Raw genomic sequence first — 23,824 nt, 5'->3', positions numbered from 1 at the left:
ACTAGAGCTGCATAATTAATTGAATTCACATCGAAATCACAATATTGACATGTGTAAAAGCCATATCTCAAGCATTATTTTGAAACGGCACTAAGCTGTGTGTATCGTCTGTTTTTATAGTTGACTCTGTTTGTCGTCTCTCTCCCTCTTCTCTTGGGGCTGCTTCAAACACACACCAAGCCCCGGCCTTGGTCAATCAAGCAGCGCAGTTCCTCCTCCTCGCTGTTAGATTCACTATACATTTGCATGCTGTTCTGTTAGGTCAAATGCAGTCAACAGATAGTTCCGAACAAGGCCAATGATACTTTCCACTTTGCTTCTTAATATAAGTCATTCTATTTCAATGATTCCAACAGTTCAGCCAAGGGTTTTGTATCTATATCGCAAGTCAAATCACAATCGCAATATTTGGTCCAAAAATCGCAATTAGAGCCGCCCTACCCTACACACAACCAATCACGGCTCTTTAAGCGTTGCTGGACAGACTGTGGCTCACGTCGCCGTTCATCTCGCTCAACACTTCATGAGTCGTGTCATTGGGCATGTCATAGGTCATTGTGTCATTGGGCATGGTGTATGCTGTGTCATTGGCCACATCATATGACGTGTCATTGGCTGACTCCTTGTGGGGGGTGGGGTCGGGGGCCAGAGGGTCCAGAACAGACTTCTCTATTGGCCGGACGACGTCCCCGTCAGGGGCGTAGCAGACTAGACAGAGCAGGGCGGAGCAGTCCCACAGGCCCTGGGACATATTGGAGGAGAAGAGCTTCCTACAGGGGTGGCAGAACTGATAGAAGACCAGCATGAAGAAGATGGCCATGGTGTAGGCCACCAGCAGCTGCAGCACTAATAACGGAGCACAGATGAACCTATAGAAGTCTGTCTTGTAGACGTACCACAGCAGCAGCAGAGAGGCGTTCTCCACGAACCTCAGCATGTAGTACACGGCCATGCGGTACCAGTTCTGAGACTTGTTGATCAGGTCTGGGTCGTTGAGCTTCAGCTGCACCGCCGACCAGCAGAACATGTTGATGCCTGCGTAGAGGAACGTGAGGAGACAGAGGACGATGGTGGTGCCCACCCGGGTTAGGGTTTTCTCGATGTTCTCCGGGAAGGGCGAGTGGCTCTGCCAGAACAGCACCCAGGGGTAGAGGAAGAAGAGGAAGAAGTTGAGCAGCACCACGGGGAGGATCCAGAGCTGCAGTACCGAGCTGAAGAGCACCAGGACGGTGACGCGCGTGGCGATCTCGAAGCTGCGCCACAGGAAGATGCAGAGGTAGGCGGCGGGACGCACGTCCACCTCGTAGTCGTCATACTTGATCTTGATGGCCAGGATGTTGCAGCGCAGGGCACCATATACGATGGACAGCAGGGAGATCACCATGAGGGTGCCTAGAAGTGAGTGAGAGAGAGAGAGAGAGAGAGAGAGACCATTCAGAATATTCCATTCAATATTGTTGTCATTTGAGGCTGAGCTCTTAATTAATATGACTGTTCATTCATTCACTAACTGTACATAGTGTAACGAGCCTGTAAGGCCACCGAAGCTCACACGTAGTTTGTTAACTAGCAGCACCTCTCTGATTCAGAGGGGTTGGGTGAAATACAGAAGACACATGTCAGTTGAATGCATTCAGTTGTGCAACTGACTAGATACCCCCCCCCCCCCTTCTCCTGAAGGGCAACATTGGTTGCTTTTTCCTCGGAGCACCCCGTTTCCTTGAGGGGTAGTATATCTGACTAAGCACAAATCAGTCAGTGCTCGTCCCGTGCCAGTGACCCCATGCTCTGAAACAACCCCAAAGTAAGATTTGAGCCTGTTGTAGTGTACCACGGCATGATAAGGTCCATTACACTGTACTACTTCATATGGCACATCTGACAGTTTCTTTGCAATGTTGAAGGGACCCTTGAATTTCTTTCTTAGTTTGGGTGACAACTCCATTTTCCTCTGGTAGTCCCTAAGCCACACATGTTCATTTTTCTCATTCCTCTGGGGTGTCACCTTTAGACCAAAGTATTGATTTTGTTTACCTGTGGCCCTTACAGTGCTTAAATACCCTTGTACCTTTTGCACATACTGAGAAACATACTGTTTCCCTTCATTTTGTTGTGTTCCTATAACCACATCAACAGGTAGTCATTTCAGTACCGAACAGCACCTTGTACGGTGTGAACCCCGTGGAAGATTGAACACTACTCCTGTATGACATCATCACATATGGGAGAATCTCATACCGATTTCTTTGATTGTCATCAACAAAAAGTGACAGCATGTTGATCAGAGTTCTGTTCATTCTTTCCACTAAACCATCAGATTGTGGGCTGTACAGAGTAGTTGTTGTTTTGTTCATTTGTAAAAGATTGCACATCTCTCTAAAAAGAGTAGATAAAACATTTCGCCCTTGATCGCTATAGATTGAGCGAGGAACGCCTAGCTTCAACACAAATTCCTCTACCAGTTTCTTGTCCTCTGTTACTGCTTCCTGATTGGGTATGGCCCCTGACCACCTAGTAAAGTAATCTGACACTACCATAATGTGCTTGTTACCTCGTCCAGTCTCTGTAAATGGACCCATTAAGTCTACAACTATCCTCTGGAAAGAGCGGCCTGTGACAGAACTTGTCATGGGTGCTCTGGGGGCTGGACCCTGTAATTTGTATGCAGCGCATGCCACACAGCCCTTACACCACTGCTTTATGGCTCTCTGCCAGCCTGGCCAATAACATCTTGCTCTGATTTTACTGGTGAGTATATCAACTCCTAAATGGCCTGCTGTTCTATCATTGTGAATAAAGGAAAGTATGTCATGTACGAGCTCATCTGGTACAACCCCTCTCCAGATGGCGTCATCTGTCTCATAGTTTTGACTCTCAAGGCATAACACCCCATTCTTCACATGTAATGCCCCCCACACTTGTTTGAAGCGCTTGAACGTTGGCTCAGATTGCAGCTCTTCTCTACCCTCTTTTTTTCCATTTCTTTAACTGGGAGACCATTGGGTCTCTATCCTGTGCTTCCAAAAGGAAAGCTGCATTTGTGGGGACTGACTGGCTTGTTTGAGCTCTGAGTGCAGGCTCAATAGTGACATCCTGAGGCTCTCAGATTGACAGTGGCCTCCTGTGATTCGGCTGTGTCTACACTCTATGTCTGTGTGTCGGCATGACACACCATCTGCATTACTGTGCAGTCTCCCTGGCCTGTGGACAATATCATAGTCATACTGATCCAGTTTCTCTAGCCATCTAGCTAACTGTCCCTCAGGTTGTTTGAAGTTACTCAGGCACCTCAGTGAGCTGTGATCAGTTCTCAGTAGACATTTCCTCCCCAGCAAAAAGTGTCTGAAATGTTCAAGAAACTACCACAGCAAGAAGCTTCTTCTTGGTAGTTGAGTACTTCCTCTCCTGTTTTGACAGTACCCGACTGGTGTAACAGTGTTGCTCCCGTCCCTCTCCTCGCCCCAACCTGGGCTTGAACCAGGGACCCTCTGCACACATCGACAACAGTCACCCTTGAAGCACCGTTACCCGTCGCTCCACAAAAGCCGCGGCCCTTGCAGAGCAAGGGAAACAACTACTTCAAGGTCTCAGAGCGAGTGATGTCACCGATTGAAATGCTACTAGTGCGCACCGCTAACTAGCTAGCCATTTCACACCGGTTACACTGGCATATGCTACTACTCTCTCCCTACCCTTGTGTTTCTGGGAGAGGACTGCACTTATGCCTGTGTCACATGTGTCAGTATCCATTATGAAATCTAGATTTGGGTCAGGGAAAGCAAGTATGGGGGATGTGGTAAGCTTGGACTTTAGTTCATTAAAGGCCACTTCACACACTGCATTCCACTCAAACGTTTTCCCCTTATCTGTCAATCTGTACAAAGGCTCCTCCTTAGCTGCAAAATCTGTTATCAACCTCCTGTAGTATAATGCCAGCCTATTTGTCAGTGACTTGGGGCTAGGCCATGACCTGACTGTTTTTGGGGCTAGGCCATGACCTGACTGTTTTTGGGGCTAGGCCATGACCTGACTGTTTTTGGGGCTAGGCCATGACCTGACTGTTTTTGGGGCTAGGCCATGACCTGACTGTTTTTGGGGCTAGGCCATGACCTGACTGTTTTTGGGGCTAGGCCATGACCTGACTGTTTTCATGGGGTCAGTGGACACTCCCTCAGCCGAGATGATGTGTCCCAGGTAGCTCACCTGTGACCTGAACAAATGGCACTTAGATGGTTTCACCTTAAATCCTGCCTGTTCCAATCTGCTGAAAATCTTGTCTAAGCGCTTCACACGCTCTTGGAATGTACAACCAAACACTATGATGTCGTCTAAGACATGTTGTCCACTGTAAGTCAGCCAACACCAGGTCCATGAGACGCTGGAAGCTGTCAACCCAAACCTGGAATTCGAAAAAGCCCTCTCTTGGTCACAAAAGCAGTTTTGTTACGACCCACAGGGTGCATCTAAGTCTAAAGTGGAAAACTACTGAGCACCGGCAAGCAAGTCCAAGGTCTCATCTGTCCTAGGAAGTGGATATGCATCTTTTACAGTGTTCTCGTTTAACCTTCTGTAATTCACACAGAACCTGATTAAGCCGTCCTTGTTTCTTACTAACATCACTGGTGCTGCCCATGGACTGCTGGATGGGTTAACTATTCCCCTTTCTAACATGTCCTGCAAATGCTTGTCAAACTCTGCTTGCAGATGAACAGGCACCCGCCTCAATGCTTGTTTGATAGGCCTGGTGTCCCATGTTAATCTTATGCTGGACTAGTTTTGTGCAGCCCAAGTCAAAGTCAATAGTGCTAAACTCTCCCACATACACTACATGACCAAAAGTATGTGGACACCTGCTCGTCGAGCATCTCATTCTAAAATCATGGGCATTAATATGGAGTTGTTCCCCCCTTTGCTGCGTTAACAGCCTCCACTCTTCTGGGAAGGCTTTCCACTAGACGTTGGAACATTGCTGCGGGGATTTGCTTCCATTCAGCCACAAGAGCATTAGTGAGGTTGGGCACTGATGTTGGGCGATTAGGCCTGGCTCGCAGTCGGCGTTCCAATTCATCTCAAAGGTGTTCGATGGGGTTGAGGTCAGGGCTCTTGTGCAGGTCAGTCAAGTTCTTCTACACCGATCTAGACAAACCATGTCTGTATGGACCTGGCTTTGTGCACGATGGCATTGTCATGCTAAACAGGAAAGGTCCTTCCCCAAACTGTTTCCACAAAGTTGGGAGCACAGAATCATCTAGCTGTGGCTATCATAAGTTGAATGCACTGACCACCTTCCGGAGACACTTGAAACCCTACCTCTTTAAGGAATACCTGGAATAGTATAAAGTAATCCTTCTTCCCCCACCCCAAAAAAATTAAAAATTAAAATAAATAAAAGTGGTTGTCCCACTGGCTATCATAAGTTGAATGCACCAATTTGTAAGTCGCTCTGGATAAGAGCATCTGCTAAATGATGTAAATGTAAATTTAGAATGTCATTGTACAGTCGTAGTCAAAAGTTTTGAGAATGACAAGTATTGGTCTTCACAAAGTTTGCTGCTTCAGTGATTTTAGACATTTTTGTCAGATGTTACTATGGTATACTGAAGTATAATTACAAGCATTCCATAAGTGTCAAAGGCTTTTATTGACAATTACATTAAGTTTATGCAAAGAGTCAATATTTGCTGTGTTGACCCTTCTTTTTCAAGACCTCTGCAATCCGCCCTGGCATGCTGTCAATTAACTTCTGGGCCACATCCTGACTGATGGCAGCCCATTCTTGCATAATCAATGTTTGGAGTTTGTCAGAATTTGTGGGTTTTTGTTTGTCCACCCGCCTCTTGAGGATTGACCACAAGTTCTCAATGGGATTAAGGTCTGGGGAGTTTCCTGGCCATGGACCCAAAATGTCTATGTTTTGTTCCCCGAGCCACTTAGTTATCACTTTTGCCTTATGGCAAGGTGCTCCATCATGCTGGAAAAGGCATTGTTCGTCACCAAACTGTTCTTGGATGATTGGGAGAAGTTGCTCTTGGAGGATGTGTTGGTACCATTCTTTATTCATGGCTGTGTTCTTAGGCAAAATTGTGAGTGAGCCCACTCCCTTGGCTGAGAAGCAACCCCACACATGAATGGTCTCAGGATGCTTTACTGTTGGCATGACACAGGACTGATGGTAACGCTCATCTTGTCTTCTCCGGACAAGCTTTTTTCAGGATGCCCCAAACAATCGGAAATGGGATTAATCAGAGAAAATGACTTTACCCCAGTCCTCAGCAGTCCAATCCCTGTACCTTTTGCAGAATATCAGTCTGTCCCTGATGTTTTTCCTGGAGAGAAGTGGCTTCCTCGCTGCCCTTCTTGACACCAGGCCATCCTCCAAAAGTCTTCGCCTCACTGTGCGTGCAGATGCACTCACACCTGCTTGCTGCCATTCCTGAGCAAGCTCTGCACTGGTGGTGCCCCGCAGCTAAATCAACTTTAGAAGACGGTTCTGGCGCTTGCTGGACTTTCTTGGGCGCCCTGAAGCCTTCTTCAGAACAATTGAACCTCCCTTCTTGAAGTTCTTGATGATCCGATAAATGGTTGATTTAGGTGCAATCTTACTAGCAGCAATATCCTTGCCTGTGAAGCCCTTTTTGTGCAAAGCAATGATGACGGCACGTGTTTCCTTGCAGGTAACCATGGTTAACAGAGGAAGAACAATGATTTCAAGCGCCACCCTCCTTTTAAAGCTTCCAGTCTGTTATTCTAACTCAATCAGCATGACAGAGTTATCTTCAGCCTTGTCCTCGTCAACACTCTCACCTGTGTTAACGAGAGAATCACTGACATGATGTCAGCTGGTCCTTTTGTGGCAGGGCTGAAATGCAGTGGAAATGTTTTTTTGGGATTAAGTTCATTTTCATGGAAAAGAGGGACTTACCAATTAATTGCAATTCATCTGATCACTCTTCATGACATTCTGGAGTATATGCAAATTGTCATCATCAAAACTGAGGCAGCATACTTTGTGAACATTTATATTTGTGTCATTCTCAAAACTCTTGACCACGACTGTATACTGTAGCGTTAAGATTTCCCTTCACTGGAACTAAGGGGCCTAGCCTGAACCATGAAGAACAGCCCCATGGTAACCCATTTCATGAAGCTCCCGACCAACAGTTATTGTGCTGACGTTGCTTCCAGAGGCAGTTTGGAACTCGGTAGTGAGGACAGACGATTCTTACGCGCTTCAGCACTCGGTGGTCCGGTTCTGTGAGATTGTGTGGCCTACCACTTCGCGGCTGAGCTGTTGTTGCTCCTAGACGTTTCCACTTCATAATTACAGCGATTACAGTTAACTGGGGCAGCTTCAGCAGGGCAGAAATTTGACAAACTGACTTGTTGGAAAGTTGGCATCCTATGACGGTGTCACGTTGAAAGTCACTGAGCTCTTCAGTAAGGCCATTCTACTGCCAATGTTTGTCTATGGAGACTGCATGGCTGGGTGCTCGATTTTATACACCTGTCAGCAACGGGTGTGGCTAACATAGCCGAATCCACTAATTTGAAGGGGTGTTCACATACTTTTGTATATTTAGTGTATCTACCCACCTTTTCCTTTACAGCTCTCAGCTGCACCTCAGCTGGCTGCAATCTATGTCGACTCTTGCATTAACTGTTCTACGTCCCACAATGCTGTGGTGGGAGAGTATGGCGGCTGGTTAGAATCCTGTAGGCTAGCAACGATAGTGTCTTCACTACCCTTCTCCCAGATAGAGAAACCCCCCAGTTCAGTGCCCTCCCTCAGTAACTTTGATTAAGGGGTTACATTCATCACACGCTCTGGCAGTGTACCCTTCACTGAGCTGCCAATGCAACATGCCCCCAACAGGTTACTTGTATCAGTGACTTCAGCACATGGCTCAAGAAGACCCTCAGTTTTGTCATTTTTTACTGTACCCTCACCTTATATACATTTAACTTCTGGAGGGGATAATCGTGTTATTCATCACCACCACTTTACACACTCCATGCCTCTCCCCTGAAAATCAGTGTAATCTGCTTCCCCAAAACACAGCATGTTTTCTTTTGCAAATCAAGTACTGCCCCGTATTTTACCAGGAAGTCTGTTGCTATCAGTGCACACTGGTCTGCGTCGCTTGCGACGACAAAGTCCTCGGTCAGATTCAGACCGTCAATGTTCATGACTGTGGACCAGCTCCCCAGGACTGAGAGAAACTGTCCATTTGCATTAACTGTGCTGTGGTATGGTTGCAGTGTACCACGCTTACCTCCAGTAGCATTTCTCCATACCTGTTCGTATAACATGGAAACCTGGGCCCCCGAGTCCACCATGACCTCACACTCGAAGTCAGCCATTTTGCACTTAAGGTAAACCCCACTCCCCACAACACTTGCTGTGGACTGGTCAGCTGTGCGTGTAGTTTAAACCGATGCTGCGCTGTCCTTTTCCACGTCAGGGCAATCTTTTTTCATGTGCATTGTGCACCCACAGTGCCAGCATGCCCTGCTAATGGTTACCAGTAGGTCGTCCTCTGTCGCTCCTGGGGATCCTAGATCTCCTGTTGCTGCTGTAGAAGACCCTGGAAACTATATTCTGCTCTAGTATGGCTCCCTCTGATGTGGCTCCCTCTCTGCCAGATGCTGCACCTCGGTCCGCAACTGTGCAACGCTCTCACACAATGACTCAAACAACTATTTTGGAACGCTGACAATGTCTCTAACTGGAGGCAGAGTAACCTCGCTTGTCCCACACATGTTCACTTTGTATTGTGCAGTGTCTTGGCTTTCCAGCAATTCTAGCTGCCTTATCTGATCAAGCTCTGTAGCAATGCTAATTTCCTCTTCCAACGTTTTTGGTACTGCCTTGCGCAGGTGCACACGAAGATCACTGCAACCATTGTATGTAATAAAATAGTATTGTGGAAGCGAATCACGTGCGCACGTGCTATAATCTGGGTAAACCTTTGAAGCTAGCCTGCTTAAATCATGCCCAAAGTCACGAATGCACTCACCCACTTTACGTTTTCTGTCCTGAAAAAAAATCACGATTCCAGTCAGCATGCTCCGGTGGCTCAAAATGCTGCTGCAAAGCCATTTTCACGCTGTTGTAATCGTTCTTGGTATCCTGAGGTAAAGTTCTGCAAAATCTCTGCACATTTCCCCTCAGTGAAAGCATGAGAAAGTTCAAACTATCTAACTCATACTGATCAATCCAAGCAGTCCATTCGACATCTTTCCCCTCAAAAGATTCTGGCATGAACACCGGCCGGTCAATCCGCCTGTCCATGGCACCTGGCTGATCTACCACCAGCTGTCGGTTGTTGATTGCTGTTCCCGGGTTGTTTGACTTCTCCCTCCATTTTCCCACGCAGCTAGCAAGCTAATGTTAGCCAAGCTAGCGAGTTGCTGTTAGCTAATTTACTTGTTAATCCCAAAATCCGCTGCCACCAATTTGTAACGAGCCTGTAAAGCCACCGAAACGCACATGTAGTTTATTAACTAGCATAAACAGTCTAGGACGATGATTTTCCATTCAATAATCAAGTTGTCGTTTATTTGGATGAACACAGTACACCCCAGCACTAACCTGACTTACACAAGTGCCTCTCCAAACCCACTGCGACTCAGCATGCCCCCAGCATCATCACATACAGCAACTAATTTGCATAACATTGTGTGATAGGCTGAGAGACATTCGAATGTGTACACACATTACAATAGCAACAAGATCCACTGGATCAATTTACAGATGATCATTTGCAATATCAAGTGCCATAGTTCACGTCGTCAACACATTACACTTTTGCTTTGATAGCATAGAACTGTCAGATTCTGCCTTACCCCCAAAACAGCTTGACGCTTTTCCTCTGGTCACACTCACTCTCACACAGCAAAGCATTTCCTCAGTCTGAAATGACATTTCTCAATAACAGCAAATAAAACAGGGAAGTATTAGCAGACTGTGTGACATAACTCAAATGTGTCTGTGATCCTATTTGCTATATTATCCATAATCATGACTCAGATGATGGATGAAATCAGTTATTTCAAACAGCTAGTTTGAAGATCTAAATAAAATACCTTGATAGCAGAGTGCTAGAGAGTGTTGCGTAATACCACTTTGAGTCATGAAAACACCATCCGCTTATTCCAACATGGCACTTAGCTAATCAGCCCACGCCACAGTGGAGCTGTGCTCTGAGGGCTGTGGACCGGCCTGCTCCCTCGGGGGAGGGATGGAGGGATTTGGGGGAAGGACTGTGTCTCTGTAGTGAGCCTCTATAGGGGGTAACCAGCAGAGATAACTCAACTATGTTAATGTTCAGGCTCAAAGAGGTTCCTATATACTGAGAAAGCTGGGGGCCTCCTCTATCCCTCAATGCATGGAACTCAAGATGACTCAAGTGTGATCAAACAGAGAGAAAATGTACGCACACACACACACACACACAAACACACGTATAGAAAGAGACAAACACATAGAAACGTACAACTAAAAGTCACACTTCTCGACGTCACACAAACACACACACACACACACACACACACCACTCACCTCTGCCGATGGACACCCCCTGCTGCAGGACACAGATGTAGAGCTGCAGGGTGAGCTGGGGGGCGGAGCCCAGGAAGGCCTGGATGACAGAGGTGCGGGCGAAGGCGGCACGGTGGGTGAACAGCTTGCCCTCTGCCTGCCCAACCTGTCTCTCCACCTCCTCAGACTGGCCCCCCCTGGGCATCTGACGCTTCCGCGTGATGCTGACATACGGCTCCTCTACCCGGCCCACACTGCCGTAGATACAGAACGCCTCCAGACACCTACAGAAGCAGAGGAACACACACACATAAAGCATGATTAATGCAGTGGTGTACCCAAGGCCTTCACACACACCCGGCTGTGGAGAATACCGAACAAATGCCTCCATACACCTACAGCAGCACAAAAATACTACAATAATGAGGGGGAAGATGTGGAAGACATTATGAACACTGCTGTGGATACCAAACCCATGGAGCGTCTCAAACTCTGGAAGCATCTTAACAGTGTGCAAGAATTGTTCTAGAATCCTATGATGACAACATACAATAATAGAAACAACAACAAACATCAATGAACAGCCATAGATACGGAGCTCCCTTAGCAACAGCATCATCACACATATGGCACTACTATAAAAATCTCTATCATCACTATTAACATAAACACCACCTGCAACATTATCAACAGCCAGCTGGATCTACTACATCCCATAGTAACACCCCAAACTCTATCAGTGAGTTGACCAGTTAGTGACCACAGCAGCTTGCATCTCCACTCATTAGTAAACATGACCTACCCACGCTCCTCAGTAGAGCAGTAGACTCCAGGCAGTCATCTTCCAATGCGGCACTAAAAAGACTAAAGGCCCGGGCGGGCGGGTGTGGGAACTGGGCTGTGGGCCAGGGCAGTATAACTCATTCACTCTGCTGGGTAAAGCAGCTCTGGTCCACAGTGCCAATAAAATACTAGGCAGGGAGATTTACGCTCACAGGGCCAGTGAGGGACAGGCTGTTTATAAGGCTAAACAGCATCCCAGTGACACGCAAAGTGGTAATAGTATACATCAGCTAAAAGGCTGCGCTGCTAACTGCTAACTGTACTGCTAACCCTATCCTAACAGCTTTAGCAGCACACTTGCTAAATATCAGAGGCCACACATATCAGTATGCTATACAGTAGTAGTAGTAGTAGTCGTAGTAGTCGTAGTAGTAGTAGTAGTAGTAGTGGTAGTAGTAGTAGTAGCAGTAGTAGTAGCAGTAGTAGCAGTAGTAGTAGCAGTAGTAGCAGTAGCAGTAGCAGTAGTAGTCGTCGTCTCGTCGTCGTCTCGTAGTCGTCTAGGCCCAGGTGTTTTACTTGACCATATGCCCTGACAAGGACACTAGGCCTGAGGCTATAGATAATCAGAGTAGTTCAGGTCACTTAGGAAGGAAAATCTTCGGGCCCTACATACTACATACAGTCCGTCATCTAGGTACCTAGATGATGAAGCGCTATTGAAATTGCAATTAAGGGATTGGGGTCCCAGCGTCGCATAGCATGTTCAATTACACCTGTATGATTAATTAGTGTGTGTGAGTGTGTGAGTGTGTGTGTGTGTGTGTGTGTGTGTGTGTGTGTGTGTGTGTGTGTGTGTGTGTGTGTGTGTGTGTGTGTGTGTGTGTGTGTGTGTGTGTGTGTGTGTGTGTGTGTGTGTGTGTGTGTGTGTGTGTGTGTGTGTGTGTGTGTGCGTGCGTGTGTGTATGTGTGTGTATGTGTGGTAACTAGAGACTGCAGGCAGGGGGCTGACACTAGAACATAATTAGAACAGTAGGAAAGTGATCACAGACTTGCTAGCTGGAGCAGCTATAAAATATAGTCAAAATGGGTAACTCAATCATGTTAATGGAGAAAGACATCAACAAAGCAATTTAGATGAAGCTGCTTTTAACCACCTGCCCAGGGAGTCGATGGGAATTGTCCTCTTGGCTAAATCTGGCACATGGTGGCACTTGTTTACTGTGCACTGCCCCTTTCAAATAAATATAATAAAGACAATTCAAGTAGATTAAATTAAACATTTGCAAACATTCCAGAAGCAGACATTTCCACTATGGTAATTTGGCCACACTTCACATCGGTGCATCTTCAGGCTAGTGTATGCTGGATGTTTTCAGGATGTGGCTTTCTGCTTCTGTGCAGACTGATACCCTCCCTCCACTTGTGTTATCCCAGATAACAACCAGGCAGCAACAACACGTGCTATTCTTAGAACTGCCTGTGCAGTGGAGAAGCAAGGGAGCGAGTCAGAGAGACATGCTTTTAGACCCATCATTACATTTTAGACTCAAGAGATGCAGGCCATATATCCAGAGGCCGTTACTGCCAAGCATAATTTAACAACACACCATCAGCTTTGAGTGATGTATGACATCACATATACATCCATCTGTTCAACTAGGAATCACAACATCTCACATACCCCCTGGCTAGCCATAGTGTCAGTGAGTGTTCACTGTTATAGATAGGGGCAATTCCACGGTAACGGAATTGCGCTGAGAAAACCATACAGCTCTATGCACAATAACTACTTTATACAATTTACAACTAACATTTTACAAAAGCAAATTTATTGGATGCAAAGTTTTGTAACAGAATTTCGGTAAAATCTCCCTCAGTTTTTTATGTGTCCACGTTTTCCAAAAGATCTGTTAAATATCTGCTCCGAATTTAGATTCAACAATGTCTGCAGAAAGAATGGGGTGTCAGCTATGACATGACACATTGACTTTGAAAAAATATTTTGGTTTTTGAACTACAGTAAGTGAAGTGGATTTACACCCGATAATGGAATTGCATTGCGGTAACGGAATTTCATCATGGGTCTTTGATCTGTAATACACAGAAATGTATAATTATGAATATTAATGTAATTCTCTTCATGATGATGTATCCTAAATAGGTACACAAAAGTATAAATATACAATATCCTACTTTGAATATTTGGGTTTTATTCTACACACTGCCTATTATTTTAATGAGCTCTACCCCCAAACAAGACCACATTTGATTGGTACGGTACGGACCGGACCAAATCTGAAACAATCATAGATGTCCATGTTTCACAAGTTTGGACATCAATGTACAGCACAGTAGAGCTCAATAGAGTACAGTAGAGTACAGCACAGCACAGAACAGTAGTGTAGAGTTCAGTACAGTAGAATTCAGTACAATAGAGTATAGTAGAGTTCAGTATAATACAGTAGAGTAGTCAACTACAGTAGAGTACAGTAAAGTAGAGTATAGTTCAGTACAGTACAATACAGTACATTATAATGTACTCAACTCTAGTGTGCTGTACTGTGTACTGTACTGAACTCAACTGTGCTGTACTATACTTTTCTTTACTGTACTGTAGACTACTGTGCTTTACTGTACTGCACTGAACTATACACAATTGGCCCACCATCGTCCGGGTTTGGCCAGTGTAGGCCGTCATTGTAAATAAGAATTTGTTCTTAACTGACTTGCCTAGTTAAATAAAGGTAAAATTAAAAATTAAAATACTCTACTTTTATTTTCTGTACTCTACTCTACTGTGCTGTACTGTACTGTGCTGTCAAAACTTGTGAAACCAACTGTGGTTTGTGACTACTATGATTTCCCATTGTAGCCAATTCAATTGCAGACATTCCGTTAACAATTCTTTGTAAATTCCGTTACCGATTTGGTAACGGAATTTAGAGTTTTAATCACGTAATAATTCATAAACAAAATGTATATCAGTAAAAACACTATAACGAATTGATAGGTCTACCTTGTTACTGCTGTGAACTTTCATTATCCTCCTTCCTCATAGTTACAGAGACTGTATGTGGGTTTTTGGTAACAGAATTTCAAGGCACAAACTAAATATAAGTGTTGATATTAGTTGGCAGGGGTCTTTACTTCAACATTATTGTGTTTTGGTATTTATAAGAATTTTAAGAATTTTTCTGGTAGATGTTTTCTAAGACCCATTTTCCATCTGTTTGACCAGAAATTAAAGCTTTTGCTTATTCCTAATTTGTAGGATGGAAAATGGTTGGAAAATGTATACATTACTTAATTTCTTAAAAATATAGACTCTTAGCGTTCATTTGACACCCAATTTGACATGCTCCTATGAACTTCACATGTTGGTTCTCATGGATTTGACACCCAATTTGACATGCTCCTATGAACTTCACATGTTGGTTCTCATGGGTCCTTTGACATAGAAATGACCAAATAAATCAACTCTGGGACTACATGTGTCACACCCTGGCTCTGGGGACTCTATATGTTGAGCCAGGGTGTGTAGATTCTATGTGTTTGTGTTCTATGTTTATTATTCTAGTTGTTCTATTTCTAGGTTGGCCAGAGTGGTACTGTCACACCCTGGCTCTGGGGACTCTATATGTTGAGCCAGGGTGTGTAGATTCTATGTGTTTGTGTTCTATGTTAATAATCTAGTTTTGTATTTCTATGTTGGCCAGAGTGGTTCTCAATCAGAGGCAACGAGTGTCAGCTGTTGCTGGTTGTCTCTGATTGGGAACCACATTTAAACAGGCCGTTTTCCCACAGTAGTTGTGGGATCTTGTTCCTTTTGGTTTGTACCGTAGGACTGCATGTATCGTTTGTTGTTTTGTTCGTGTTATCACTATAGATAATAAAGTATGTTTGCCTTCAACGCTGCGCCTTGGTCCACTCCGTTCAACGATCGTGACAACATGTCAGTGACAGGGCCGTAACCAGGGTTTTAGTTTAAGTGAGGTCCGGAAGGGGGGACATTTTTTAAAAAGTTGAAGCTCATTTACTGCATTTCTATACAATTAAAACACTTTACAATGCTATTTGGAGAACAGCAAAAACAAGAAAAAATGACCCCAGCCATTATCACCTTGGTTCATTCACCTCAGTCAATCTACAAACACATAGCCTATTAGTTATACAATTGTAAGGTTTTACCCCTAAAAGGGGTCAAATATGAGAAATTATTCACACTGACACATAGCATCAGCGACTGTTCAGTCAGTTGTAATGATGAATTGCATAAAAATCATCAACTCTTTACATAGATACTGTATCTCTTTTCTCAAATTGCATAGCGCTCACATTTGTGTTCCTAGCCATTACTAATCAAGCTCTGCACAAACAGACATTAATTGAGCACACAGATGATCGTATTATCAAAGACAGTACAGCATGATGCTAGGCAGAAACTGCTCCTCCTGATGCTAGAGATGTGTTGGCGATGTGTTGGCTAGCGATGTGTTGGCGATGTGTTGGCGACGTGTTGGCTAGCGATGTGTTGGCTAGCTAAACTCATGCGTAGAAACAGGTAATTGGGTCTAACGGTCGTCTCGCGCTGAACTGCGGATGTGCAGGCCGTCAAATAAAAGGCACTCCTTCCATTTCAAGTTGTTTTTGACGAAAATGTAAACGAGGTTGGAGTAATAACATGTTTAACTACTTAAGACATTGGCTCAAATCTAGGTTGTGCCTTTAGATTTCAAGAAAATGAACAACTAAGGAATAATTTGTCACTTCTCTCATTGAATTCTCAAACCCCAAACCCCGGCCTGGTCTGCTAGGTGTTTCACAAGCGTTCCCGGAAGTCCAGCGATGTTGCGCCTCTGGATTTAGAAACTCTGTGGTATTATCACATTCACATGAATTATTAGAATATTACGATTCTGTATTAATATCAGTGATGTAGTGGCTTAGCTGGCTAAGTAATACTAGCCAGAGCCCTTCAACGTTATTGCAATAGAAGTCTCTGCTGGCAGCTGGCCACCTGACTGACTAACATATCTAAAAGCGACTATTTACCAGTTGTGCATTCTCAGAGAGTCGGTTTTTGTTTGTTTGGGGGGATGTCTGTAAACACGGCAGGAGTCGCGGGACGGTTTTAAAGTGGCCTTTGTCCGGCATCTCGCAAACACAATGTCAGCAGGGTCTCTATTTGCCTACTTGAGTCGACTCAGAGATGGGGTAGTTTGTTTCACTTTTCAGGCCTACGGCCTGTGCCGTGAGAGAGCTGAGTTAGCCGTTTGAGAGAGTGGTGAATGTGCTGCTAAAAAGGCAAATCCGGCGGACGCAAGCGAACATAAAGAATAAACCACTGTTCATGATTCCACTTGTTCGCACAGAGGCAGACCTGTGCGATTAGAACTCAGTCAGATCAAGAAAATAAGCGTTCTGAGCTTTGATCGACGCTGGGAGCAATATCCTTGCACACTGTTAAGATGCTTCCAGAGTTTGAGACACTCCATGGGTTTGGTATGCACAGCAGTGTTCATAATGTCTTCCACATCTTCCCCCTCATTATTGTAGTATTTTTGTGCTGCTGTAGGTGTATGGAGGCATTTGTTCGGTATTCTCCACAGCTGGGTGTGTGTGAAGGCCTTGGGTACACCACTGCATTAATCATGCTTTATGTGTGTGTGTTCCTCTGCTTCTGTAGGTGTCTGGAGGCGTTCTGTATCTACGGCAGTGTGGGCCGGGTAGAGGAGCCGTATGTCAGCATCACACGGAAGCGTCAGATGCCCAGGGGGGGCCAGTCTGAGGAGGTGGAGAGACAGGTTGGGCAGGCAGAGGGCAAGCTGTTCACCCACCGTGCCGCCTTCGCCCGCACCTCTGTCATCCAGGCCTTCCTGGGCTCCGCCCCCCAGCTCACCCTGCAGCTCTACATCTGTGTCCTGCAGCAGGGGGTGTCCATCGGCAGAGGTGAGTGGTGTGTGTGTGTGTGTGTGTGACGTCGAGAAGTGTGACTTTTAGTTGTACGTTTCTATGTGTTTGTCTCTTTCTAAATATAAACATAAAAAACAAACCACTGTTCATGATTCCACTTGTTCGCACAGAGGCAGACCTGTGCGATTAGAACTCAGTCAGATCAAGAAAAGAAACGTTCTGAGCTTTGATCGACGCTGGGAGCAATATTTAGATGTTGACTCGTAAATTATTTTCTTTATTGTGTATAATCAAATTTGAAAAGATTACTGAGGTCCGGAGTTATGTTATATATAGTTATGGCCCTGGTCAGTGAAACTCAAATCAACTGAGCACCTTGAGTCCAAGGGTTTCTGCCTTGCATAATAAATACCCAAGGATTCTACTATTTGCATATTTGCAGAGGGTTGCAAAGCCTTCTGTCAGAGGGCTCTGGTGGGTTCCATTGTGGATGTATTCTGTAGCTGTTGTGTGGGTGTTTTCTGTAGTCCTCTGGGTTTTGCATATTCCAAAACTGTGCGTGTCTGTGATTATTTGGTACATCCATCCAGTAGGAGGAACTGTGGTCAGTGTGACTCTCTAGAGATGGGATTAGTATAAATTCCTACAGAATACATGAAGGGCAGATGGCCAGGCCAGCACTGGGCTTACTGATAACTGATAACTAAGTGTCTGGGACAGGGTAGGGCCTAGCCTATTATGGGGTATTTATGGGCTATATATGTATTTGGGTTATTCAGGGCTACATACTGCATATTCACTGCTATACCACCTTAGTTATTTATTGGTCAGGGACCATGCCAGTATGACAGAACTGTTTGCCCTGTCAATAAATTCACCAGTTGAAGGAATGTTCTTTGGGTTTTCAAGTCCCTCAGTCAAGCACCTGATCCCCTGTTTTTCGTTTCAGCTGGTCTGAAGCGCGTTTGGGTATACCTTTTTTCCAGTAGGACAGAACTGTCGAGGCGTTCTTGGAGGTTTGCTCTCCCACACAAAGACAGCAGAGCCATGGGAGGTGAAGAAAATCATTAAGCAGCAGAGACTCACCAGCATAAGATAATGGTTCTGGGTGTTATATTACCTCTAAATCAAAACCAGTCATGGGAATACTGAGCTGCTGTCATGGACAATAGCCATGTAAACAAAACACAAGTTCATATCTCACAATAGGCCTGCACTGTGGATTATTGCTCAGACAGCTACAGCAAGGACAAATTTGATATATTTTCAGTTAGGGCCTACAGAGTTAATTTACTGTATGTTGATAGGCCTATGTGTTATTTAGGGCATTCAATTAGAGTAATGAGTGGGCAATGGTCGGTCGCTTTCCAGGGTCTTTAAATCAAGGCTCCCTATGCAGCTAAAACGGTTGGTGTGTTGTTCATGCAGTGCTGCAGTAGTTTGCGGTGTGCAATATTGATCATGGGACTAGGCCTATTGATCAGCTCTGCACAGTGGCGGACTTACCATTAGGCAGAAGAGGCAATTGCCTCAGGCCTCACATCATCAAGGGGTCTCGTGAGCTGGGCATAATTTAAAAACAAATAATACTAGGAATCATTAATTTTTTATAATTTCTCCGCTTGAGGCCCCCCCCATGCTCCACTCAAGGCCACCCCCCCTCATTCATATTCCATTCACCCAGCTCAATGTAACATCGATAGGTTTAGGCTACTACATGATAATTTTCCCTAAACCCATCATGAGGTTGCTACAACCTAGCCTAAGAATTAAAGTTTATAATGTAGGTGCACAGGTCGAGAGACAATTGGAGTAACCAAGGTGACAGACAGTGACACATTCAATACCGCCTTGCACACTCTTGCCTGCATTTAGCTGATCAAGGGTGTAATCATTAGTTCAAACAGTTGCAAACAAGAGTTTCTATTGGACAAATTCAGGTAGGTTTGTCCCGTTTTTTCCGTTTTAAGAAACGTTTTTCAACAGAATCGGCGGAATGAATACACCCCTGATCACCCACACACAGTTCACTTTCATAGCAGCCACATACAAATAGCAACATCACTTTGCTCATTGTATAATTCCTTCTCGCATCTACACTACCGGTCAAAAGTTTTAGAACACCTACTCATTCAAAGGTTTTTCTTTATTTTTACTATTTTCTACATTGTAGAATAATAGTGAAGACATCAAAACTATGAAATAACACACATGGAATCATGTAGTAACCAAACAAGTGTTAAACAAATCAAAATATATTTGATATTAGAGATTCTTCAAATAGCTACCCTTTGCCTTGATGACAGCTTTGCACACTCTTGGCATTCTCTCAACCAGCTTCATGAGGTAGTCACCTGGAATGCATTTCAATTAACAGGTGTGCCTTCTTAAAAGTTAATTTGTGACAAAGTTGTGTTGTGACAAAGGGGGGTATACAGAAGATAGCCCTATTTGGTAAAATACCAAGTCCATATTAGGGTAAGAACAACTCAAATAAGCAAAGAGAAACAACAGTCCATCATTACTTTAAGACATGAAGGTCAGTCAATATGGACAATTTCAAGAACTTTGAAAGTTTCTTCAAGTGCAGTCGCAAAAAACATCAAGCGCTACGATGAAACTGGCTCTCATGAGGACCGCCACAGGAATGGAAGACCCAGAGTTACCTCTGCTGCAGAGGATAAGTTCATTAGAGTTACCAGCCTCAGAAATTGCAGCCCAAATAAATGCTTCACAGAGTTCAAGTAACAGACACATCTCAACATAAACTGTTCAGAGGAGACTGTGTGAATCAGGCCTTCATGGTTGAATTGCTGCAAAGAAACCACTACTAAAGGACACCAATAAGAAGAAGAGACTTGCATGGGCCAAGAATAACGAGCAATGTACATTAGACTGGTGGATATGTGTCCTTTGGTCTGGAGTCCAAATTTGAGATTTATGGTTCCAACCACTGTGTCTTTGTGAGATGCGGTGTGGGTGAACGGATGATCTCCGCATGTGTATTTCCCACCGTAAAGCATGAAGGAGGAGGTGTTATGGTGTGGGGGTGCTTTGCTGGCGACACTGTCTGTGATTTAACCAGCATGGCTACCATAGCATTCTGCAGCGATACGCCATCCCATCTGGTTTGGGCTTAGTGGGACTATCATTTGTTTTTCAACAGGACAATGACCAAACACACCTCCGGGCTGTGTAAGGGCTATTTTACCAAGAAGGAGAGTGATGGAGTGCTGCACCAGATAACATGGCCTCCAAACCAAATTGAGATGGTTTGGGATGAGTCGGACCGCAGAGTGAAGGAAAAGCAGCTAACAAGTGCTCAGCATATGTGGGAACTCCTTCAAGACTGTTGGAAAAGCATTCCAGGTGAAGCTGGTTGAGGCAATGGGTGGCTATTTGAAGAATCTCAAATATAAAATATATTTTGATTTGTTTAACACTTTTTGGTTACTACATGATTCTATATGTGTTATTTCATAGTTTTGATGTCTTGACTATTATTCTACAATGTAGAAAATAGTACAAATAAAGAAAAACCCTTGAATGAGTAGGTATTCTAAAACTTCTGACCGGTAGTGTACGTGCTCTCCTTCTCTCACCTTTTCCCTTTGCTTGCAGACTTCAGTGCACAACACAACAGCTGTCTGTGACCAGGCGAAAAAACATTTTCAAGCCAAACCTTCATACCATAACTGCTAACCACTACACACAGCCTACATCGTTGTCAATGTCACCATATTAGCTAATGTCATAGTCAACATAGCTACTAGAACTAACGCGTTAGTAAACCTGCTACAGTCACGCAGTACAGTGTACAGCAAGAAGTTTAGCAGTTACACCGGCGGGCCCCAGTGGCAATAAATTAATAAAACCGAAAGCTTACCTTGACTTGGAAGAGTTGTAGTGTTGGATAGCCAGCTAATTTAAATAGCATTTCTCTCTGTTTGAGCCGGGTGTTTGAGTAGGCTAAATTAGCTAGCTGCATTAGCTAGCTATGTAAGTGAAAGTGAAAGTAAAAAATTAAGATAAAAAATCTCTCTCTCTCTCTCTCTCTCTCTCGCTGCTTCTCCTTAATTTTTGAATAAATGAATTTGTTCAAAACTGTTCAACTATTGTCTTTCTCTCTCTTTGAGTCAACTACTCACCACATTTTATGCTCTGCAGTGATAGGTAGCTGTAGCTTATGCTTTCAGTACTAGATTCATTCTCTGATCCTTTGATTGGGTGGAGAACATGTCAGTTCATGCTGCAAGACCTCTGATAGGTTGGAGGACATCCTCCGTAAGTCATCATAATTACTGTGTAAGTCTATGGATGGGGGTCAATAGGTTTTGTATTGAAGTCAATGTACCCAGAGGAGGATAGAAAATAGCTGTCCTCCGGAGAGTGCTGTTGGGGCTACAGTAGACCTTCATTGCAAAACAGTGTGTTTTAATCAGTTATTTGGTGACATTAATATATTTAGTATAGTTTTATCTAAAAAGGAAACGTTTTTTTAATGTTTCACTATTTTTATTTTTATTAAATTAGCTGAGTAGGATGGTCCTCCCCTCCTCCTCTGAGGAGCCTCTGCTGACATTAACCCTAACTTTAACCCCTAGCCTAGCTAACATTAGCCACCTAGCTATGCTAACGTTAGCCACAACAAATTGGAATTCGTAAGATATCATACATTTAGCAAATTCGTAACATATTGTACGAATTGCAATTTGTAACATATTGTACTGTAATTCATAACATGTCATACAAAATGGATGATGGACATCCACAACTTAATACATGCCATACGAAACTTAACATATCATACTATTTCGGGTGTCCCAGATTTACGTTTACTGTGTTATGTCTACCCCTGAGTCCAGGTTGTAAAACATGGGCTCTGCCTGGGGCATCCAAATGACTAAATCCGCCCCTGGCTCTGCAGGCCCTACTGCACCGCGCAGTGTACGTTGTGGCCTGTAGCAAGAGACAAAAAGGCCACAACAACAAATACAGCAAGACTGACATGTTGCGCTTCGATGCTCCATCGTCAGTCTATAATCTTGTTGTCTATAATGAGGCCACACATTGAGCATTCCCCCGACAGGTGGGGGAATTTAAATATCCATTGTATTGAAACAACATTGAATCACACACGACCGCGGTTTGGTCACTGTCTACCAAACCTTTTAATTCAAGGCGAGATATTGTACAATCTTTGCCAGGCAACTTTAGAGATCAGCAGTGGTGGACTAGCCTACTTACAACTGCATGCTACTGCGGATCTGGAGGTGGCTCGGTGTGGTGATGGTAAAGCGCACATAAATAACGGGAGACAGTAGGAGAGCACCGCTCTCCCCCCTCTTCCACCGGCCACTTACCTCACGATGGGTCCGAGCTGCAGGATGTGAAGCAGCAGAACCAGCGGTCGGTCCCTGCTAAGGTCCCGGTGAATGAAGGTGAGCGTCAGCTGCACGAGCACCGACGTTACCAGGGTGAAGAGGAGGGTGAGCCCCTGCCAGATCTGGTCGCCGTCGGAGCGGTATGTGGAGCTGAGGTAGAGGGCTGCCGTGGTCTCGGCTGTGAACAGAGACACCGACACAAATATGGAGCTGGGGAGTCGCATTCTCACTCACTCAGCCATCGGGGAAGGCGGGCCGCTCCTCCCTACCATCGTGCACTAACCGAGAGCCGACTCCGAGAGGGAGATGCTCTCCTGGCGGGCGCTTGCTGTGGCTCGGGCTCATCTATTTGACAGGCTGTTTTCTCGTCTAGTGGTGTTGTCCCGGAAAGGGCCGGTAGGTGGCGCAGTGAGCTCGCAGTGCGCTCATGTGTGGCGAGAACGAACGATAAAAACACATTCAGAGGCCCACTCATCGCTTTACCCGGTTCAACAACAACAAAAATAACAGTAATGATGCTACATTTAGAAGGCTTTAATGATCTTGCAAATCAATAAATTACACATTTAAGGAAAAAAGGGCCACAATATTGCAGGAGGCTTTACATTAAAATATCAATAGGCCCACATTATAATAATAATAATAATAATATGCCATTTAGCAGACGCTTTTATCCAAAGCGACTTACAGTCATGTGTGCATACATTTTTTGTGTATGGGTGGACCCGGGGATCGAACCCACTACCTTGGCGTTACAAGCGCCGTGCTCTACCAGCTGAGCTACAGAGGATTAAAAAACAGGAGGCCTATAGGCTATCTACATATTGACAATGCCCTCAACAGAGTTCCCCCCCAAAAATTGCATCACAGATACAGTCTAATCTAGTGTTCTCAAGTAAGGTAAGGCCAGTTCAGAGAGTAACATCACAGATAGCGTCCATAAGAAATTGGGAATTTTTCAGTTGGAGAGTAGCTCACCAAATATCAGGGGACAAATTAATGTACGGCTGTTGCCATACAATGAAGAATATGGCTCATGTGAAAACCTTCGTTTAATGTGTCTTAAGAAAGTTTCAATAAAGTTGCAGGAGTTCCCAGGGCGGTAAACAATGGTTTGAGTTGATGGAGATTACTATTGACCATATTTGGACCTATTTTAACGTCATTTTAACAGCACCCTCAAGTGAACCATGTGTTGATCTGT

At 44.6% G+C, this 23,824-nt stretch overlaps 1 protein-coding gene across 1 annotated transcript; it reads right to left on the bottom strand.

Moving 5' to 3' along the window:
• Positions 1 to 302: 302 nt before the first annotated feature.
• xk (X-linked Kx blood group (McLeod syndrome)) lies at positions 303 to 23,048 on the bottom strand. Its single transcript, XM_041843826.2, has 3 exons — positions 22,600 to 23,048; positions 10,562 to 10,824; positions 303 to 1,392 (listed from the first exon to the last, which is right to left on the bottom strand). The coding sequence occupies exons 1-3, from the start codon at positions 22,842 to 22,844 to the stop codon at positions 467 to 469; spliced, it is 1,434 nt and encodes a 477-aa protein (XP_041699760.2). The 5' UTR covers positions 22,845 to 23,048; the 3' UTR covers positions 303 to 466.
• Positions 23,049 to 23,824: the final 776 nt, after the last annotated feature.

This window comes from Coregonus clupeaformis, chromosome 23, assembly GCF_020615455.1.
Source record: "Coregonus clupeaformis isolate EN_2021a chromosome 23, ASM2061545v1, whole genome shotgun sequence".
Classification (NCBI taxonomy): Eukaryota; Metazoa; Chordata; class Actinopteri; order Salmoniformes; family Salmonidae; genus Coregonus; species Coregonus clupeaformis.
The sequence above is the reverse complement of the archived record's forward strand: the minus strand, read 5'-3'. Positions and strand labels throughout refer to the sequence as shown.